Source organism: Erpetoichthys calabaricus, chromosome 3, assembly GCF_900747795.2.
Source record: "Erpetoichthys calabaricus chromosome 3, fErpCal1.3, whole genome shotgun sequence".
Lineage (NCBI taxonomy): Eukaryota > Metazoa > Chordata > Cladistia > Polypteriformes > Polypteridae > Erpetoichthys > Erpetoichthys calabaricus.
In genome coordinates this window covers 293763835-293784821 of record NC_041396.2, presented here as the reverse complement: position 1 = coordinate 293784821, position 20987 = coordinate 293763835, and the positions used below count along the sequence as shown (strand labels likewise).

Here is a 20987-nt window from a genome sequence, read left to right as displayed (position 1 = left end):
GACTCCTTAATTGTTTCTTTTTCCTTACTTAGCTGCCAAACAATAGTGAGATATAAAATGAGCCAAAATAATTGGTGCTCATTATACAGTATCTGAAAATAAAGAAAGACGAAGGTCTCAGGAATCTGTTCAGGTCCCCAAAACATTTTCACAGTGCTCTTTAGAAAAGAGAAAGTCAACAATTTTAGAAATGTCTGCTATTGCACCATGAGAGCAGCAACAAGCCACAGAATTAAAGAATGGGTTTAATTAACAACGAGAATCGACGTCTAACTAAGCAGCTGGTTGGAATGAAATTGGTTGGAGTTTGAGGCCCTGACTTAGTTGGTGTTCTGTTGGCTCACTCACTTCACATTTCATTTCTGTTTGGGTGCCATTTAAGGAAAGAAATGAAGCAATTCAGAGGAACGAGGAAGAAATTCAGGGGAACAATTCAATTAAAATGAATTTAATTAGTTAGAAGTTAATTAGCAGCACAAACAGGGCACTCAGTAAAAAAAAAGGGTTAGAATGAAAACCTGCAGCCATGGTGGTCCTCCAGGACCGGAGTTGGCGACCCCTGATTTAAAGGATGTGAACTACTGCTGCTGCTCAGACTCGACTCGCCCCGCTCAGCCTGCTCCCAGCCCAGACACCCATCTTGCCACACTCTGATTGTGAAGCACTCACAGACCGCCATCTTTTCATACTGCCTGCAAAGTACTCTCTGCTAATTTTTTTACAGTGATACTGCAATTTGCACTGATTAGCTTATAAAATCACGCAACGCAACACACCAGTTTCTCACCATATTCTTTAGGCCAAAAATTGCAGACAGTATGTATTTCTGTTGTCAAAAATTAATATATTTTTTTTTTTTTTGGCTGGCTTTGTGTAGATCTCAAGAGGGAGCCTAATCCCCCCCCCCAACACCACCTCAACCACCCCATCTTGCATGAGATGTGGGAGAGTCCCCGATTTCAGTAATTTCACTTATATAAATATCGGTTTAAAAAAAAAAATCCTCACTTTAATCTACCAGTTCTTGTGATGAACAGATATCCTGCCAAAGATTGTGCCCGGTTCCAAGGTGGCCTTGTATGGGGTTAGAAAATGCATGTTCATTCAGAATGGATAATATGTAAACATATTACACAAAACAAGGATTACATTCTTAAATCCTTGAGGTACTCTATCTATCTCTAGCTATCTACTTAATTAAGTTTAATGTGGAGCTTGCATGTTCTCCCTGTGTATGTTGGCATTTTTCTTTGGATATTCCAGTTTTTCTGCAACATCCCTAAAGATGTGCAGGTTAAATTAATTGGCAATTCCAAATTGGCCTGGTCTGTGTGTCTCTGTGTGTGAGTGAGTGGGCCCTGTGATGGACTGGCACCCCTCCCCATCCAGTATTGGTTCTGTTTGGGCCCTCTGCAACCCTTAACTAGACTAAATCGGTCTGAGAGTGTAATGTTAGAGCACCTGAAGAAGTTCAGTGCCAGAGCTGAAATATGTGGAGGGCACTCCTAAAGCAGGGTGGTAGCCTTTTAAGGGTCGGGATGAAAGAGGTTGTGGAGAGGTTGGAGGATTAGTATGGAAGCCATTTTTTCCCCATCTTATGCCAAGTAAACAGCAAAAGATGTAATTTTGTCCATATAGTGTATGTGTGTGTGTGAGAGAGAGTGGAAGTGAAAATATGAGATCAGAATAGCAGACGGCAAGAATATATATATAATGGAGTCAAAGCCACGTATCTGAGCATGACATTTGTGTGCATTTGTCTTGTCTCCTTTATTTTTATACGTGTTATGCTCCAGGTCTTTTCAAAAGTTCACCACGGCAATAAGTGAAGGGAACTCAAGGACTTGCATGGCTTTGCATGCCACAGTTGTATAAGCAGTCTGCTATATATTTTCAAATTGCTTTTACACAGCAAAGTTGCCAGTGTTAGATTAACATGGAAACATGTAGCTGTTTGCACCACGCATTACTCCGAAGGGCAGTACATAAAGCCAAATGCCGTTTCTCTTCACTGCAGATGGTATTGCAGATCTGTGCACACACTTGGCATGTGCCGGCTTTCCACTAATGTCAATGAACAAAGTTGGCCCCCCGATAGCTTTTTTATTTTTTTTTAAAGAGACTAATTTACTACACCCCCTTAGAGACTTCCCGGTCTTGGACGTAACTGCACATTAACACGCACGCATGCATGCACAGTCTGTGGCGAGGTCGCTTCCACACTATTAATTAACTGACCTACCAGTCAAAAGAAGTTTTAACAGAGTTGGAGAAGGTGGGAAATCCCCCCTCGAAGAGGGGAGTTACATTACATTAAGTGTTTAAAAACTAAAACGCTGAGCTCGGTTTGGCTTGATGTGACGTTGTCCTGTTATGCCAACAACCAATCAGAAAACGGCATCGCCTCCTTCATCTGTAAGACTCCTACAAATAGTTACGGTACAGCTTGGGACCTTGTATTCCGTCACATGTTTAGATGATTTAAAATTTTTACAACCACGCCCCCACCCCTCATCCCTTCCTACCCCCCTTTTCGTTTATTCTCCTGCTTCGTCTCTGCAGACAGAGTCTGGTCATGCTGGATATGCCGACGCTTTGGTAGTTGAGACCCTCCTGTAATGCGCTCTAGCCAGCTCCTTCTTGGGCTGCCCCGTCCTGCTAATGAACAGCCCCTCGCAGCTCCTTCAGCAGGTGAAGTCTTCAAAGTTGCCCCGCCCGGGATGATGAGGTAGGATGTTGGCAGGGGCCAGTAAGCTCTCACAGGGGGCCTAAAAGAGGAAGACAAAGAGTAAAAAAAATGAATGTATGAATATATCGAAGAAACATCAATCGGGAACCCCCCTCCTACAGGGGGCATAGAGAGAGAGAGGTTAGGAGCAGGCGCTGATGCAGCGCATTGCCGCACCCTCCACCTGACAAACCAACTCAGGATCCCAGATTGGGACCCTAGTGTAGCCATGCAACGGGTGACACCTCAGCACCACACAAGTTCAGATGAAATGGACCAGTGTGAGGTTTTTTGCAGTGGCTGGAGTGCCAATTCTGCCACCAAGTTTTCCCTGCAGGTTGGAGGGCCTACTTGCAGGGTTGGATGCAGATTAACGTCATACCCAGGACGGAGCAATTGCAGGTTAAGGGCCTTGCTCAACGAAGCAGAGTCACTTTTGGTGTTTATGGGACTTGAACTAGCAACCTTCCGATTGCCAATGCAAATCCCTAGCCTCAGATCCACCACTCTACCCACTGGAGCATAAATCAAGTTTAAATGAGCTGGAATGTCCCCCATTCTATTAATAAAGTGTAAAAATCAATCAGTAGCGCATACTAGAGAGTCACTCAGGAGCATGCATCAGGTTTACAGATGTGCTGCAGTATTCCACCATACTGATGTAATTAAAAATGAACGAAAGAGTCAATCACATAACAATCAGAAGTCCACTCCTATAGGGGTCTCTGCGAAGCATAAATCAAGTGTAATTGGGCCGGAATATCCCCCATAATAGTAATAAAGATCAATCAGTAGGCCATATTAGAGAATCACTCAGGAGCATGCATCAGATTTACAGATGTGCTGCAGACATTCCACCATGCTACCAATAAAATGTACAGTAGCACACTACTACAGAATCACTTGAGAGTGTAAATCAAGTTTAGTAATGTACTGGAGTATCCCTCCCTGCTATTAAGACAGGGTAAAAATTAGCGTTGGTTAGCAAAATTTGCCAAAGTGTTTTTTTTTTGCGGCAAATACAGTGACCTTGTTTTCTGAGTATATTCCTTGGAAATGTGCTCTGTGGTGACTTAGGCAAACATTTTTTTTCCCCCAGCGCCCCATGATGTTATGCAAGGCCAGTGTGACATCACAGAGCTGTTGCAGCCCCACTTTCCTGCCTGTGTACTGTAAGATCGTTGTGCAGCTACTTTGGGCTTGCATGATGTCACCTCCTGATCAGAACGCCAGCCATCCACGCAGTATGTGCATAAAGCAACAAACAAACAAAAAAAAAACAACTTGCAGTACAGTAGACTCCCGCAAAGTCGCGGTTCAGAGTTTGCGGCTTCAGTCGTTCGCGGATTTTTCCTTAGAACCTAACTAATAATTGTTAGCGGAAACTGCAATTGTTTTTGCCTCTGTTTTTGAGTGCGTGCGGGTCGGGCCAAGGCTGGGTGCGTCCCTGGAATCTCCACCATAAAAATAAATAAATCGCCGTCTTCTCAACGGTGTGAATCTTAGCGGCACCGGACCGCTACAGCGTTATTCATTTCTCCTTGCTGCTGACTGACTGCTGCCCTGTGACGCATCTCCAGCTGAGTGTTCTTGTGTTTTCAGTTTTGTTCTTCTTAAAGCCCCAAGATGCCGCCGAAACGCCCTGCACCTTAAGGCTTCTGGCAATTAAAATGCGCTTGCATGAAATACAGTACATACAGTGCATCCGGAAAGTATTCACAGCGCATCACTTTTTCCACATTTTGTTATGTTACAGCCTTATTCCAAAATGGATTAAATTCACTTTTTTCCTCAGAATTCTACACACAACACCCCATAATGACAACGTGAAAAAAGTTTACTTGAGGTTTTTGCAAATTTATTAAAAATTAAAAAAATTGAGAAAGCACATGTACATAAGTATTCACAGCCTTTGCCGTGAAGCTCGAAATTGAGCTCTGGTGCCTCCTGTTTCCCCTGATCATCCTTGAGATGTTTCTGCAGCTTAACTGGAGTCCACCTGTGGTAAATTCAGTTGGTTGGACATGATTTGGAAAGGCACACACCTGTCTATATAAGGTCCCACAGTTGACAGTTCATGTCAGAGCACAAACCAAGCATGAAGTCAAAGGAATTGTCTGTAGACCTCTGAGACAGGATTGTCTCGAGGCACAAATCTGGGGAAGGTTACAGAAAAATTTCTGCTGCTTTGAAGGTCCCAGTGAGCACAGTGGCCTCCATCATCCGTAAGTGGAAGAAGTTCAAAACCACCAGGACTCTTCCTAGAGCTGGCCAGCCATCTAACCTGAGTGATCGGGGGAGAAGGGCCTTAGTCAGGGAGGTGACCAAGAACCCGATGGTCACTCTGTCAGAGCTCCAGAGGTCCTCTGTGGAGAGAGGAGAACATTCCAGAAGGACAACCATCTCTGCAACAATCCACCAATCAGGCCTGTATGGTAGAGTGGCCAGACAGAAGCCACTCCTTAGTAAAAGGCACATGGCAGCCCGCCTGGAGTTTGCCAAAAGACACCTGAAGGACTCTCAGACCATGAGAAAGAAAATTCTCTGGTCTGATGAGACAAAGATTGAACTCTTTGGTGTGAATGCCAGGCATCATGTTTGGAGGAAACCTGGCACCATCCCTACAGTGAAGTATGGTGGTGGCAGCATCATGCTGTGGGGATGTTTTTCAGTGGCAGGGACTGAGAGACTAGTCAGGATAAAGGGAAAGATGACTGCAGCAATGTACAGAGACATCCTGGATGAAAACCTGCTCCAGAGCGCTCTTGACCTCAGACTGGGGCGATGGTTCATCTTTCAGCAGGACAACGACCCTAAGCAAACAGCCAAGATATCAAAGGAGTGGCTTCAGGACAACTCTGTGAATGTCCTTGATAGGCCCAGCCAGAGCCCAGACTTGAACCCGATTGAACATCTCTGGAGAGATCTTAAAATGGCTGTGCACCGACGCTTCCCATCCAACCTGATGGAGCTTGAGAGGTGCTGCAAAGAAAATGGGCGAAACTGGCCAAGGATAGGTGTGCCAAGCTTGTGGCATCATATTCAAAAAGACCTGAGGCTGGAATTGCTGCCAAAGGTGCATCGACAAAGTATTGAGCAAAGGCTGTGAATACTTATGTACATGGGATTTCTCAGTTTTTTTATTTTTAATAAATTTGCAAAAATCTCAAGTAAACTTTTTTTCACGTTGTCATTATGGGGTGTCGTGTGCAGAATTCTGAGGAAAAAAATGAATTTAATCCATTTTGGAATAAGGCTGTATCATAACAAAATGTGGAAACAGTGATGCGCTGTGAATACTTTCTGGATGCACTGTATAGCGGTAACATCAGTATTTTACATTCTAACACTGCGGGAGACATACAGTACTGTACAGTATACGGTTTACCTTTACATTCTTTTTTTAGGTAATGTATTAAGCTGAGGTTGAAATGAAATTAAAGTGTTTTGGGGGCATATTTAGGGTTTAAACTATAAAAATAGGCATTTTTTAACCACATCCAGCTCTAGGAACGTAACCCCTGCAATTTCGGTGGCGCACTGTATTTTTATTTGATTAACTGGCCATAACGAGAATATTAGGAGTGCTGCCACGGGACATACTGTTTAACACTGATCGCTGTGTGCTGTGTGTATGCATAATTAGCCATGTGCCCAGCTTCTGTCTTAAAGAAGCCTTAAAGGAGGCCTCCCTTCTTCTCAAGAAAGAAAACACATGACCCTGTGGAAAAATAATAACAATGAAATATTAATTAGTGTTGACAATGCGTTTCTATATTCTTCGTTGAAGAAAAAAGTGTAAAGCATTTGCACAGAGATTGGAAACAAAAAGACATGCAGTGTGCGACTTCAAACACTGCAAGGAGCCGGCCTCCTGCCATTGCTTCATCCCACAGCTAATGTGTTCCTGAAGACTGGAACTCCATTGAGTTCAATGATACATCCATCCATTCATTATCCATCCATCCATCCATTGTCCAACCTGCCTAATCCGAACACAGGGTCACGGGGGTCTGCTGGAGCCAATCCCAGCCAACACAGGGCACAAGGCAGGAACCAATCCCGGGCAGGGTGCCAACCCACCACAGGACACACACAAACACACCCACACACACCAAGCACACACTAGGGTCAATTTAGAATCGCCAATCCACCTAACCTGCATGTCTTTGGACTGTGGGAGGAAACCGGAGCGCCCGGAGGAAACCCACGCAGACACGGGGAGAACATGCAAACTCCACGCAGGGAGGACCCGGGAAGCGAACCCAGGTCCCCAGGTCTCCCAACTGCGAGGCAGCAGCGCTACCCACTGTGCCACCGTGCCTCAATGATACATTTTTTTTAACTTATTGCTAATGTGTGACAATTTGTGGTATTCTGTTTGTGGTTATTGCTCCATTGGCATCTTTTCCTGTTTAAGGAACGGTGATGTAGTGGCGTGTACTGCTGCCTCATAGCTCATATCACATTTTTGGCCCCAACAGTCAGTCATAGGTGGTTGGCAGACACTTCCCTAGTCCTCAGAGACACCTAAAATGCAACATCAATACTAGTTCTGTTCATCCTTCTTCATCGACCTCAGTGCATTTTGCTGAGTTCGGTGAAATTTGCAAAACATTTCTGTGATTTCCCGAAACTCGCAGTAGGATTTGCTCATCACTAGCAAAAATCAGAGTTATTTAGGGGCTCGGGTTAAAAGATGTCGTGAAGTATTTCCCTCTTCTTTTAATAAGCGTAAAAATCATTAAGTATGACTCCAGTTACTGAATGGATGGATTTAACAATTGGCACTACACTTTGAAATGTAAATCAAGTTTGGAGGTGCACTGGAGTATTTCATAATATTATGAAATGAATGAATGAATGAACCATCTGCGGTGGGCTGGCGCCCTGCCCGGGATTTGTTCCTGCCTTGTGCCCCCTGTGTTGGCTGGGATTGGCTCCAGCTGACCACCGTGACCCTGTGTTAGGCTATAGCAGGTTGGACAATGACTGACTGACTGAATGAACCATTTGGCACCCACTCCTGTAGTCAAAATCAAGTGAATCAATGCAGTGAAAATCAAGTTTAGAGATGTTCTGGACTATCTCCTAATAGTAAAAAAAAAATAATGATAAGTGAATAAATTGTAGCACTGTCACATAAATGTATTTGATGGTTGGTCTCTTGTCTCTCTATGTGAACCCTGTCTCCGTCTGAGCACATCTACGGTATAGTGTAAGGCTTAAGATGGACGGGTTGGATATATGTAAATAGGGAGGACCTTTGTGAGGTATGGGTCTGTCGCCGTGTTTTCTGGGAGTGTGCCATGGAAACAGATGCGGGTATACAGTAAAAGAAAAAAGAGCGTGAAAAGGCAGGAGGGGAAGGAGAAAAACAGCCCGAGCTTTACGGCGGAGAGGAAAGGCATGACCGATCTGAAGCCAGGAAAGAGATTGTTTGTTTGTTTTTTCTTGTGGAGCACCAAAGTCCTATACCGTTTAGTGGTGGCCACCTGATAAAGAAATCCCGATACACTGAAGGAAGTGGACTGGACAGTTGAAAGGATCGAGATCACAGTGAACAATTAATAATCTTTCATTCTGGGATGGCATGTCTAAAGAATTGAAACACTGGGAGATATTTTATCTTGTAAAGAGACTAAACTGAGTGGATGATGTGGGATATTTTGGGTCCATGATTTTTATGTTATTTGTATACTGTGTGTGTTGGAAGAGGGGGTGGGCAGTTTCAGAATTGGCACATGTCTGAGGAGTTTGCGTGATTTGCATATAAGTCATTAATTACAATTTTCTCTGCACTGTTTCTCTGGGTCATTTTTGTATAGTACAGTTTTATTAGTTGATGTCATCTTTTCGGCGCCACTGAAAGGGGTCCGAAGGCAGTTTGGGGTCAATGTGCAATCCGTAATTAACATATCACTATAAACGTAGTGAATCATAGCGGTTGTGACCGCTACAAAATAAATGGATGGATGAATAAACGAATTAATGAACCAACTGGGGTCCACTCCTACAGTCACCCAGGAATGTATTGGATTATTTCATAATATTAAAAAAAGAATGGCTGAACCATTTGCCGCCCCACTCTTACAGTCACTCAGGAGTGTAAATCAAGTATAGAGACACACTGGAGTATTTCATACAGTATATGACTAAAAAAAAAAAAATCAATGAGTGAACAAATAAATGGATCAATGAACCAATCTGAGGCCCACTCATACAGCCACACAGGAGTGTAAATCAAGTTTTGAGACATTTTCCTTCTACAGATAATAAAAAAATAAGTAAATGAATGAATGAATCAGTCAATCAGCAACACCCATATATAGAATCCACTCGAATATAACTCAAGTTCAGGGATGTGCTAATGGACCCCAATCTACTATTCATAAATGGTAAAGATAATCATCAATCAGCACTCCCTAATACAGAGTCACACAGGAGTATCCATCAAGCTTAGAGATGTGCTCGAGTATATCCCATCATACAATTCTGCCCATATGTAGTTCCCCCTCCCTCATCTCTCTTAAGTCTCCAGTAGTTTTCTGTACACCTTCACACCACCTGTCAGTTCAGCTTCAATCCATTTCACATCAACACTTTTCACAGCCCCCCTATTCTAAGTCAAGGCACACCCATTCCCTTCAGCATCAGCTGACACTCACGTCACTGCCAGTGGCCCATTTCCTAATCCAGTCCTTATCCAGATCTCTTGTGCACATTGACACGTTTTCTTGTGACAGAACGTCTATCACCTCTTGGTTAATTTAGACCTAAAAGATTCTAAACTGGTTCACTTCACATCTCGTATTGTATCCCCAACTTTCTAGTTAACTTACAGCAGGGGTCTCCAACACATCGCTCGCAACCCCTTTCCAAGTAGCTCGCCAAAGAGTTAATGAATCCTACATAAATTTTGAAAACTTGATTAGTCAAAGTAGGGGTGGGCAATCTTTCCAAAAAATCATATCACGATCCTTTTAACTCAAAATCATGACCCACAATCTGAATTGCAAGTTATCTTTTCAATGTGGCAAACACTTAAGAGAATATCCGGACTCAAACTCATCAAGACCTCAGTAACACTTTATTTTAAATATCAAACAAAGTTGAATTCAATTGTTCTCTCGTCCGCTAGCTAAGCGGAATTAAGGAACACGCCTCGAAGCTGGTGAGTGAGTGAGGAAAGACTCCCCAGAACTCCCCACCCGTTGCGTGGATCTCGGATTCACACAAATAAATCGGTACCAAAAACGAACTATGAAACACAGCAAAATGAGAGAAGTCGCAAAATCAATTGAAATGGTCAAGTAGATTATAGAAAAACACCCAATCTAAATCTGTTAAGTAGTTCTCTCGTGAAAAGCTGACAGACAGAGAGACATTGGATTTTATATTTTATATATTAGTAAACCTTCAAAATAATGTGCAGTTAAAGTCTCAACAGCATTTCTGGAGCTTAGTAGAGCCAGATAACTATAAGAATCTTCACCATGCAGTTCTGAAAATGTCTGCTTTGTTTGGGTCTCCATACCTCTGTGAGTCTGACGTGAATGTCATGAAGTTAAAGTTCAGAACAAGATTGACAGACGAACATTTTAAATGACTCCAGAAGAGCGAACATCAGTGGTTCCACTCCACCATACACCTCAGTGCCAGTCATCTGACTCACTAAAAAACACGTCACACATGCAACTGGACATGTGAATAAAGTGACACAGTGACATGGAACAAAATGACAAATGAAAAGTCATATCTGTGGATTTGAAATTATATTGTTCTATTTTGACAGCATTCATGTTCTAATTCAATGGTGTGAGATACACTAGAAAATGCATACAGACATACAAAATGCACTTGCAGGTGAACTCAATATTTTTTGTGATGTTTTAATGCAAAATGTGAGTTGTGGACACAGACATTTTGTAAATGTTCAGGCAAAACAAGCTTATTCAGTTTGTTTGGTTTGAAATAAGCTATGAGAATAAACATTAGAAAACATGAGTAGCTCTCGGCCATTTTCATTTTGTAAAAGTAGCTCTCAGGGGAAAAAAACGTTGGAGACCCCTGACTTAGTGTCTTTAAATAACTCACTCGCAGTATTCTAGATGAGCTCACAACTCCTAACCAGCTCACTCCAAATACATCCACACCCTATGCAGTCTATTATGCCCCCCACCCAACACCACCCCCTGTCCCCCTGCAATTACATTCTATAGTTCAGTTTACACAGTCACATTTAGACCAACTCACCCTCATTCTTTTTGAACCCTCTCTAAGCTCTTCTATCTTGACCACCTTTCAGTCATTATGGTTTGCATCCTCTCACATATTCACTTTGTATTTCAGTAATTTGATTACAGTAATCCCTCGCTATATCACGCTTTGACTTTCACGGCTTCACTCTATCGCGGATTTTATATGTAAGCATATTTAAATATATATCGCGGATTTTTTGCTGCTTCGCGGGATTCTGCGGACAATGGGTCTTTTTACTTCTGGTACATGCTTCCTCAGTTGGTTTGCCAACTGTATTTCATACAAGGGACACTATTGGCAGATGGCTGAGAAGCTACCCAATCAGAGCACGCAGTTAAGTTCCTGTGTGCTGATTGGCTCAGCGACGGAGCACAGAATTCAATTCCGCTGTGTTAACCAGGAAGTCTCGTCTCGCTCATTCAGCATCAACGTTCTTTGGGGGCCGTGCCCAAGTACCAACGATTTCTGAAAGTGTAAAAGTTTTGGATATGTTGAAGGAAGGGAACAGCTACACCGCTGCAGGACACCATTACGGCATCAATGAGTCCACAATTCTTTTATATTTAAAAGGGAGGAAAAGAATATAAGATCTATGGCCGCAGTGTCCTTTAACCAGGGCGCAAAACGAGTTGTAAGTGGACGTAATAAGGCAGTAGTCCAGATGGAATCTGCTTTAGGGATTTGGATTGAAGAGTGATGGAAGAAGAACAACGGCGGTGCTACACAGTCGCCTGAAGAGGCTCCTTTAGAAGAGCTGTAACGCTATCCTTTGTAGTGCAGTAAAATTAAACTCATCGTTATCGGACAAGTCGCCGTGTCATTGTTGGTGAGTAACATAATTCATCTTCTACGTACAGTACTTATTACATGTACATAGTTTAGTATCACTGCACACACATTTTACTGTACAGTATACAATTTTTCTTGCATTGTACGTATTTATTGCTGGTGGCCTGTCTGTCGTAATGGCTGTAACATGGGATATCAGAGACGCTCGATATCTTTAAAATAATATTTAGGTTTTACTGTATATAAACAGTGTGTTTACAGACATAATTTCAATGAATCTTACCTAATATCTAAGAGAATACAAAGGGTTTATGCTGTATAATTGTGCGGGAAATGTTTATAAGAGTGTGGGTGAGTTTATAAGGGCTTAAAATATATAAAAATAACCATATGAACATATGGTTTCTACTTCACGGATTTTCACCTTTCGCAGGGGGTTCTGGAACGCAACCCCCGCGATCGAGGAGGGATTACTGTAATCCATTCTGTTGCCATTAACTCTCAGCTGCTGTGGTTACTGGAAGCACAATCACCTGAATGTTCTATTGACCACTATTGGCTGGAAAGACATTGACTTCCTTTCAACTTTTGTTCCTGCTCCTTAAAGAATCCTCTTGTAACAGAAAGGAGTTTGGGGGAAAATGTATATAGTGAAGCTGAGTGTAAAGAGGAGTGGAGTTTTGGGCATGAAACGTTTCGTGAGGCTACATTGTCCTGAGAGAGAGAGAGAGAGAGAGAGAGAGAGACAGACAGTGTTAAAAAGGGTGGGGCCTGAGAGACAGACATGCACCCACACACTGGAAGGGGCGGGGCATGAGAGAGAGAGACATTGTTAGAAGGGGTGGAGCCTGATAGAGAGCTTGAGACGCAGTTAGAAAGGGTGCAGCCTAAGTGAGAGACTCGCATTGTCATAAGGGGTGGGGGATGAGAGAGGGAGAGATGATATCGGAAAGTGGTGAAACTTGAGGGAGAGGCTCACACAATCAGAAGGGGTGGGAGATGAAAGAAATGGAAGGAGATTATATCAAATGGGACAGAGTCTGAGAAAGAGTGATATCGTCAGAAGGGGTGGAGCCTGAGGGAGAGATTACCTTTATCACAAGGAGAGGGGAATGAGAAAGAGAGAGAGAGCTATCAGAAGGAATGTAGTACTTCTGAGAAGTCATTAAAATGGTTTCTGGTTTGTGTAAAGGACTGAATATGTGGATGAACAGGTTAGCATTTTAAAGGTATGTGTAATGGCATTACCAGTGTATAAAAAACCCTGGGCTAATTGGAGGATCCTGTTAGTGCACCACTGTTGGATGAATAGTACAATCTGCCTCTGGTACTTTGGCAATTCCCTTAGGACAAGTAAAGATCTCTATCTATCTATCTATCTATCTATCTATCTATCTATCTATCTATCTATCTATCTATCTATCTATCTATCTATCTATCTATCTATCTATCTATCTATCTATCTATCTATCTATCTATCTATCTATCTATCTATCTATCTATCTATCTATCAATCAAATAGTGTCTTCCATATCTATCTCACTATATCATAAATTAATTACATAGAATGTGTCAGTTAGGATATGCATATCCTCAACAGACAAATCCTCATCATACATATAGTGTGAGTGTGTTAGAGGGAGGAACAGAGAAAGATGCTGAAGCACTTAAATGGCAGAGCTTACATGATCTGCTCCTTTACTTATTTCCATTGGCCTGGTCTGGTATGTGGTTACCACCGAGCCTCTAGAAAGATCCTGGCTTGAATCACCTCACAGAGTTTGGAAAAGTGAGTGTAGATAGTGTTGCTCTGACCACCAGTGAGTGATGTGAGTCAAAGCTGATTGAATGAATGAGCAGGCGAGGGACACGGCAGGAAAAAAGATCATTGATAACACTAATGATAACAAATTGTCAGCCATAATGCAATTAAAAATCACACTAAATGGAGATGTATTGACAGATTGTCAGAGTATTGTGCATAATTGACATGAATAATGGTGAGGATTGTAGCTACTGCAAAATAGTGGGATGTACAAGTTCACAAATGCTTTAAACTGCTTCACAAAAAATCAATCAATGGGTCTTTTAAAAGGCCTTCAGGTCCCAAGGTGGCACTGAGAAGCTGAGGTTTCACCTGTACACATGAGCACGTGTGAGCAAAGGCATGAGGACAAACTTGAGGGTCCAAGGGCCTGACCAGGAAACAGGAAAGCAATGCCAGACACAAAGAAATTTGAATGTTTTTTCTAGACATGAATTTCCATTAAACATAATACAAAATTGGGAAAAATGTATGATGATCAAGTTGAGTTTGCCGCAAACATCTTAATATACATAAACATTTTAACTATATTTTATTACTGCAGCGGGTTTACAACTTGTTTAATTTTTGCAGAACATCACCATCTGCTGGGAAATGAAACCACTCACCCTTAGTGCAGAGGTGGTAATGCGAATGTGTCAATTTGTTCATAAATTAATTGGGTTTTTAGATTTTTACGATATCTGTGTAAAGGATTTTTACATTTTGGTGTATTTAGCTCTTTGAACATTCCTGATTTTTTTTATTCACTTTTTTAATCTACAGTTATTGTCTCATTTTTAAAAAAAATATTAATCATTTACTTTTGTGTTTTGCTCTTGTGACTCTTGTGTTTTGATGGTTGTAGCCTTCCTAGTACTCGTAACACTGGGATTTCCATTTTCCATTCTCTCTCTAGGATCCCTTTGTATTTCTCTGAGCTTTAGTTTCACACTCTGTAGGTTTATGCCACATAACCTGGCTGTAATTTGTAATGCAGCAGCCCAATCACTCATCTCAGTTGTAGGTTTGCTGGAAGTTTTTGAATCCCAAATTATTATGATGGCAGGGATAGCCATAAGGCTAGCAACAGAGGCAGACAACCAGGAAATGAAAATAAATAAACGGAGGGGCCAAAGGGCACAGCCAAAGCACAGGCAAAGGCCTACATATCAGCGAGCCTTTCACTTGAGGCACACAAGAGCAGGAGTTTGGACAATAAAGGTGGAAAACAACAAATGAAAATAGGACTAAAGTCTTTGTAGAAGTTCCTTTTAGCTACTGTTAACACTAAGCTGGAGGTGAAGAGACAGAGTGAAGAACTGAATATGTGGATGAACGGGCTAGCATTTTAAAGGTATGTGCAATGACATTACCAGCGTATGAGAAACAGTGGGCTAAATGGAGCATCGCGTTAGTGCACCACTGCTGGATTAATACTACAATCTGGATCTGGATCGATCGATCGATCGATCTATCATATAGTGCCCTATCTATCTATCTATCTATCTATCTATCTATCTATCTATCTATCTATCTATCTATCTATCTATCTATCTATCTATCTATCTATCTATCTATCTATCTTCTAAAAAGTTGATTCAGTTCATCTGGACATAGTTCTTTTCCAGGGAGATACGTTACATCACTCATCCAAGTGACTTCCTCAGTATCAGTTGACTGCAAGTTTCTCCAACCTTATAAACAGTACCTTTGCATAATGGCCTTTTAAAATGTATTTGCAAGGACTACCCCCATCCCTTATTTTGGTTTTTAGGCTTTCAAGGCATATAAAGGATTAATTAGGGGATTGTGGACTCTCAGGACCCCCACTATTTCTTGCCTTGCCTTTGTAGGATTTAAAGATGTAATGTCATCTGAGGTCTTGTAAATCAAATGGAAACAACAGGTCAGTCTCTTTGAACAAAGGCTCACAATAATGCTTCTCTAATAGACCTGACGTATGCGGCTCCTAATTATGTTTTTCCTCTACAAGTCCTCTTGTTGGAATTTGCCTGGTCATTAAAAATTGTATAGCCCAAAGACGGCTTATTAATAGATAATATGCACAAAAAACAGCTCAATACCAGAGGTAGAAAAAAATGACAACCCAGAAAGGGGGTGGGGGGGCACTGTCCGAGAATGGGGAAAAGGTTTGCCTCAGAGGTATTTCAGGTGCAAATAGCAGGGGAAGGGGTCCCAGATGGATGCAAAACATGGTAAAAATGTGGTGAAGGGGTGTTGATAAATAGACCAGAATACAGTGTTGTATTTAAAAAGGTAGCCCAAACAAGCACAACCTATGAAAGCCTTTTTTTTCCCCTCGGACAAAACCACGGACCTGGCAATACTGGCGCACACTTTCCAGAGGGACAGCCTGATGCCACTCTGGTGTCTAGCCCCGCCCAGCCTGCTCTACTCTGGTTTCTAGCCCCATCCAGTCTGCTGTCACTCCGGTGTCTAGCCCCATCCAGTCTGCTGTTACTCCAGTGTATAGCCCCACCCAGCCTGTTGTCACTCCAGTGTCTAGTCCCGCCCAGCCTGCTGTCACTCCGGTGTCTAGCCCCACCCAGTCTGCTGTTACTCCAGTGTATAGCCCCGCCCAGCCTGTTGTCACTCCGGTGTCTAGCCCTTACCTATTTATAAAACTGATCAAAAACAGTAGGCAGACCAAAAAGGAGAGTCATAACAGACATGTCATTCTGGCCTCTTTGGCTTGTCAATTTTAGGAACAAAGAAAGTCTGTGCTAAGATAACTGTCAATAACGTGAGAAGGAGATTAAAAAAGCTACACAGAAGGAGAAGCAAGCACAGAATCGAGGACAGGCAGAGGTCAAAAACCAGTACCACTAAAAAGATCAGAAAATTAAACAGTTTTTGTGGCAAAGAAAGAGTCAAAGTAAAAAATCTACGTAGAATTTAATTACCACACTACTCAAAAATAAAGCTCAAACCAAGAAAACTCAAGCAAAGATAGCAAAGGTTTGTTTTGAAAAATCCCAAATCCAAGATAACCAGAATGGTGCGGCAATACCTTTAAAAACGCATGTAGTGATCATTTCAAAACACCACAAGGTTGGGGGTTACGTGTTCAAAAGCAGCCACCTAAGCCACAACAAAGATGGCTGCTGAAGTGAAAGCAACCTTATCGAATTGGTGTCAATATGATGTCTCCATCACAACCATAAAAATAAGCAAAAACAACAATACCCATGTCTAAACTCACAATGACAAATGAAATGAATGCAGAACCTAAAAATAATGAGCTGTACAACAGCCAAAACCTGTCAGTCTCCTCCTTGTTGTCCACCTCGTTTTGGATTTGAATGGCCAGTAATTGCTTCTGAATGGTCTTTCTCATTTAGTTGCCATCATCATTTTTCGGGAAATATTTTAATGTAGGACATTTACAAGAAATGAAAAAAAAACAAAAACAAAAAAACTGTGTAATCAGGTGAGTGGCGGCCTGACGTCTGTCATGTTTGACATCCAGATGTTACCAACCTTTAATATTCTAGATTAGCCCAACCCAACACATTCCAGATCAGATCACTCCCAATTCCTTACTCAATGCAATGCCATGACATTTCAAACCAGACCTGCCAGTTTTCAGAGCAGTTGCCTCTTCCTGAACTATTCAGAATTGTTATCAAGGTTTCCATTTAATCAATTCTGATTTCAGACTATGAGAATAGAAGCAAAATGTTATATCAAAGAGTAAAACGGCAATAGTCCTGCATCCATGACATAATGGTGTGAATTTCCCATTGGGATTAATAAAGTATCTATCTATCTATCTATCTATCTATCTATCTATCTATCTATCTATCTATCTATCTATCTATCTATCTATCTATCTATCTATCTATCTATCTATCTATCTATCTATCTATCTATCTATCTATCTATCTATCTATCTATCTATCGTGGTGGCACCATTTATAACTTTGTGTAGGGAAGTAGGCCCTGGCTGGTGTGATTTTATACACTTGGTGTTCATCTCGGACCTGTGGCTGCTGGCAGCTTTGCTAACCCACTGCATTGTCCAAGAAAAGAAAAGCTAATATGGAGGTAAGATGGTTTCATAAGAGACAGGAGGCAGAATATATGATTGTGATGAGCACAGATGCACTTGAGTGTCTTATCTGTAAAAGAAAAGTGACAACAGTTGTTTGCTGATGTTCTTCAGCCCACATTGGGTATATGAAGTGTTATTATTGACCCTCAGTAAAATTGAGTTTGACACTCCTGGACTTATGGAAGCAGAAGGCAAACCACTCTGATGTCTAAACTGGAGTGGATGCTGTGGAGAGGGTAAGCAGCTTCACATTTCATGGAGTGACCATCAAGTGAAACAGAAAGTCACATTTCTGCTCTTATCAAAATGGCTCAACGGCGTCTCTATTTCCTCAGAAGTCCAAGGGCAGCTCACATTTTTGCATCTGCTCTCATCTCATGAACGTCTACAGGCAGTGACGTACGGTGAGGTTCATGACTGGTGAGGCGCTGACTCCTTCAGAGTCGGATTTACGAATATATGAATCCCAAAGAGCAGCTTATTCACTATTCAATTGGCAGCATGCACATTGACTGCTGGTTATGTTTCATATCTCATTCTTTACACACACACAGGTAAGGTGCATATCTGGCTGAGAAAGAATGTCACATTTATAGTGGCGAGAGAGCGCATTTGCTCCGCACCCTCCATGTGTTCTAAATTTGCCGTTGCAATTCCACAAATCATACTCATTCAATACAAACAAAAGTATAGAGTGGTGTTTAAAAAAAAAAAAAAAAAAAGATTTCAATTTTAAGCTGAATTAAAATATTTAGGTGTTTTTAAAAGCTTTTAATTCTGATACTTTAATCAATTTTACTACAGACTGTTCAACAAAAAACACAAGAAAAACAAAAGAATATTTTATTTAAGGTCAAAATTTAGCTTTCAAATATTGGATTTTTTTTTTATAGTCTGATCCTATTTTTTATAAAATTGAAAACGGTTTATGGTCTTACTTTTATTTGTACATGAACTTTTTCAAAATCTTAATCTGCCATTTTGTCAGTCAGTCGGAACAAAACATAAAAATAAACGGCCCGCTGCAGTGCACTTGACTTTCTGATATTGCTAACTTATTGGCGTCTCTGTGTAGAACACCTGTTTGGCTCACAGGCGCCCCCTTTCTGGGCGCCCCGGTACTGTCTGCCTCACCTTGTGCCTTTTCACTGCGTTTTTTATGTCTAATCAGCAAGACTAAATTTGTCACACACATTCATTAAAGATATTAGCCAGACTGTGGAAAGTCAGAGATTATACACTGCCTGGCCAAAAAAAAAGTCGCCACTAAAAAAAAAGGTCACACACTCTACTATTTCGTTGGACCGCCTTTAGCTTTGATTATGGCACACATTCGCTGTGGCATTGTTTCAATAAGCTTCTGCAATGTCACAAGATTTAGTTCCATCCAGTGTTGCATTAATTTTTCACCAAGATCTTGCATGATGGGTGCATCACTTCATCTGCCTCTCTTCTTACCCTGATGCGCCCATCACTCTGGAACAGGGTAAATCTGGACTAATCAGACCACATGACCTTCTTCCATTGCTCCAGAGTCCAATCTTTATGCTCCCTAGCAAATTGAAGCCTTTTTTTCCAGTTTGCCTCACTGATTAGTGGTTTTCTTATGGCTACACAGCTGTTCAGTCCCAATCTCTTGAGTTCCCTTCGCATTGTGCGTGTGGAAATGCTCTTACTTTCACTATGAAACATAGACTGCAGTTCTACTGTTGTTTTTCTTCGATTTGATTTCACCAAACGTTTAAGTGATTGCCGATCACGATCATTCAGGATTTTTTTCCGGCCACATTTCTTCCTCGAAGACGATGGGTCCCCACTATCCTTCCAGTTTTTAATAATGCGATGGACAGTTCTTAATCCAATTTCAGTAGTTTCTGCAATCTCCTTAGATGTTTTCTCTGCTTGATGCATGCCAATGATTTGACCCTTCTCAAACAGACTAACATCTTTTCCACGACCACGAGATGTGTCTTTCGACATGGTTGTTTAAGAAATGAGAAGCAACTCATTGCACCAGTTGGGGTTAAATAACTTGTTGCCAGCTGAAAGATAATCGCCCATGCAGTAATTATCCAATAGGAGGCTCGTACCTATTTGCTTAGTTAAATCCAGGTGGCGACTTTTTTTTTTGGCCAGGCAGTGTAATAAATGTGTCTGCAAACATTATATTGGCGACATACAGAGACAGCAACAGGTACGCGCCAATTACAGGCATCAACCCAGTGAGTGAGGGAGAGCGCAGTGCGAGGTGAGGTGAGGCTCGTCGCTGCCACACCTCACGTTTCTCCCCTTTATTTGAACAGGAAATGCGGCAAGCAGCGAATTTTGACTGTAAAAATGATCAAAATTATTGGAATCATACAGAAAACAAATTTATAGCACAGACCAGTGGACACATTTTTTTAATGTTTATGATGACAGCCTCCCCTGACCGCATGACCCTGTCTACAGGTGCACAGTGGAGTCCATCCACACTGGTCTCATCATATCCTGGTATGGCATCTGATCAATTCAAGATCTTAAAGCACTGCAGAGGTTGGTGAAAATGGCATAGAGCATGAGTGGCACCCAGCTGCCTTCTGCTGAGGATATACTCAACATTCACTGACTTAGAAAGGCAAACTGGCTTAGTGAAGAGCTCCTGCACAGCCCCTGTTCTCAATCCCCCCTATTCACAAGTCATAAGGTTACTAAATAGTCAACCATATGAATTTAAATAGTGTAACAAAACAAACAGCGTATGTGTGTGTATATATTACTTGCAAATACGTGGTTTATATTCTACATAACTGTATATGTTGCATGCTTAGTATGCTATTTATTGATTTTTTGTAATGTGTCTTTGTTAGTGTTTCCGAGAAAGGCATCTGAATACAAATTTCACTGTGCTGTGGATACATGACAGTAAATGTAATTTGATTTCCTTATATCTCTTAAGCAACATTTTATTTATCAGCTCTCTTAATTACAGTCTGGGTTTAACCCCTGACCATCTCACTCCCGGATGACACCCACTGCAATATCAATCAACTCCCTCACTCCTAGAAATTTGCTCAAATTGCTGATCTAGAATTCCTTATCTGCTCTCTCTCTCTCTCTCTCTCTTTATTACAGAGTCGATTTTGGCCCCCTGATCACTTCACTCCCAGATCACATCCACTGCAGTCTCATTAGCATGCTCACTCCTCAAATGCTGATGGCTCCTGTCCATTATTATTTATCTGCTCTCTGTTTATTCAGGACTAGCTTTAGAACCCCAAGAACTCTTCTCTAACAGAGCACGCCTACTGCGGTATTGATTAGCTGACATCTGTTATCCCATATTA

At 41.6% G+C, this 20987-nt stretch overlaps 1 protein-coding gene across 2 annotated transcripts in view; it reads right to left on the bottom strand.

Moving 5' to 3' along the window:
• Positions 1-999: 999 nt before the first annotated feature.
• The window catches only part of asic1b (acid-sensing (proton-gated) ion channel 1b), a 572780-nt gene continuing 552792 nt past the window's right edge, over positions 1000-20987 (bottom strand). For both annotated transcript variants that reach the window (XM_051925074.1, XM_028798539.2), the window contains one exon: positions 1000-2768. In XM_051925074.1, coding sequence (XP_051781034.1) covers positions 2685-2768 — 84 coding nt within the window. In that variant the 3' untranslated portion in view covers positions 1000-2684. The remainder of the gene's footprint in view (positions 2769-20987) is intronic.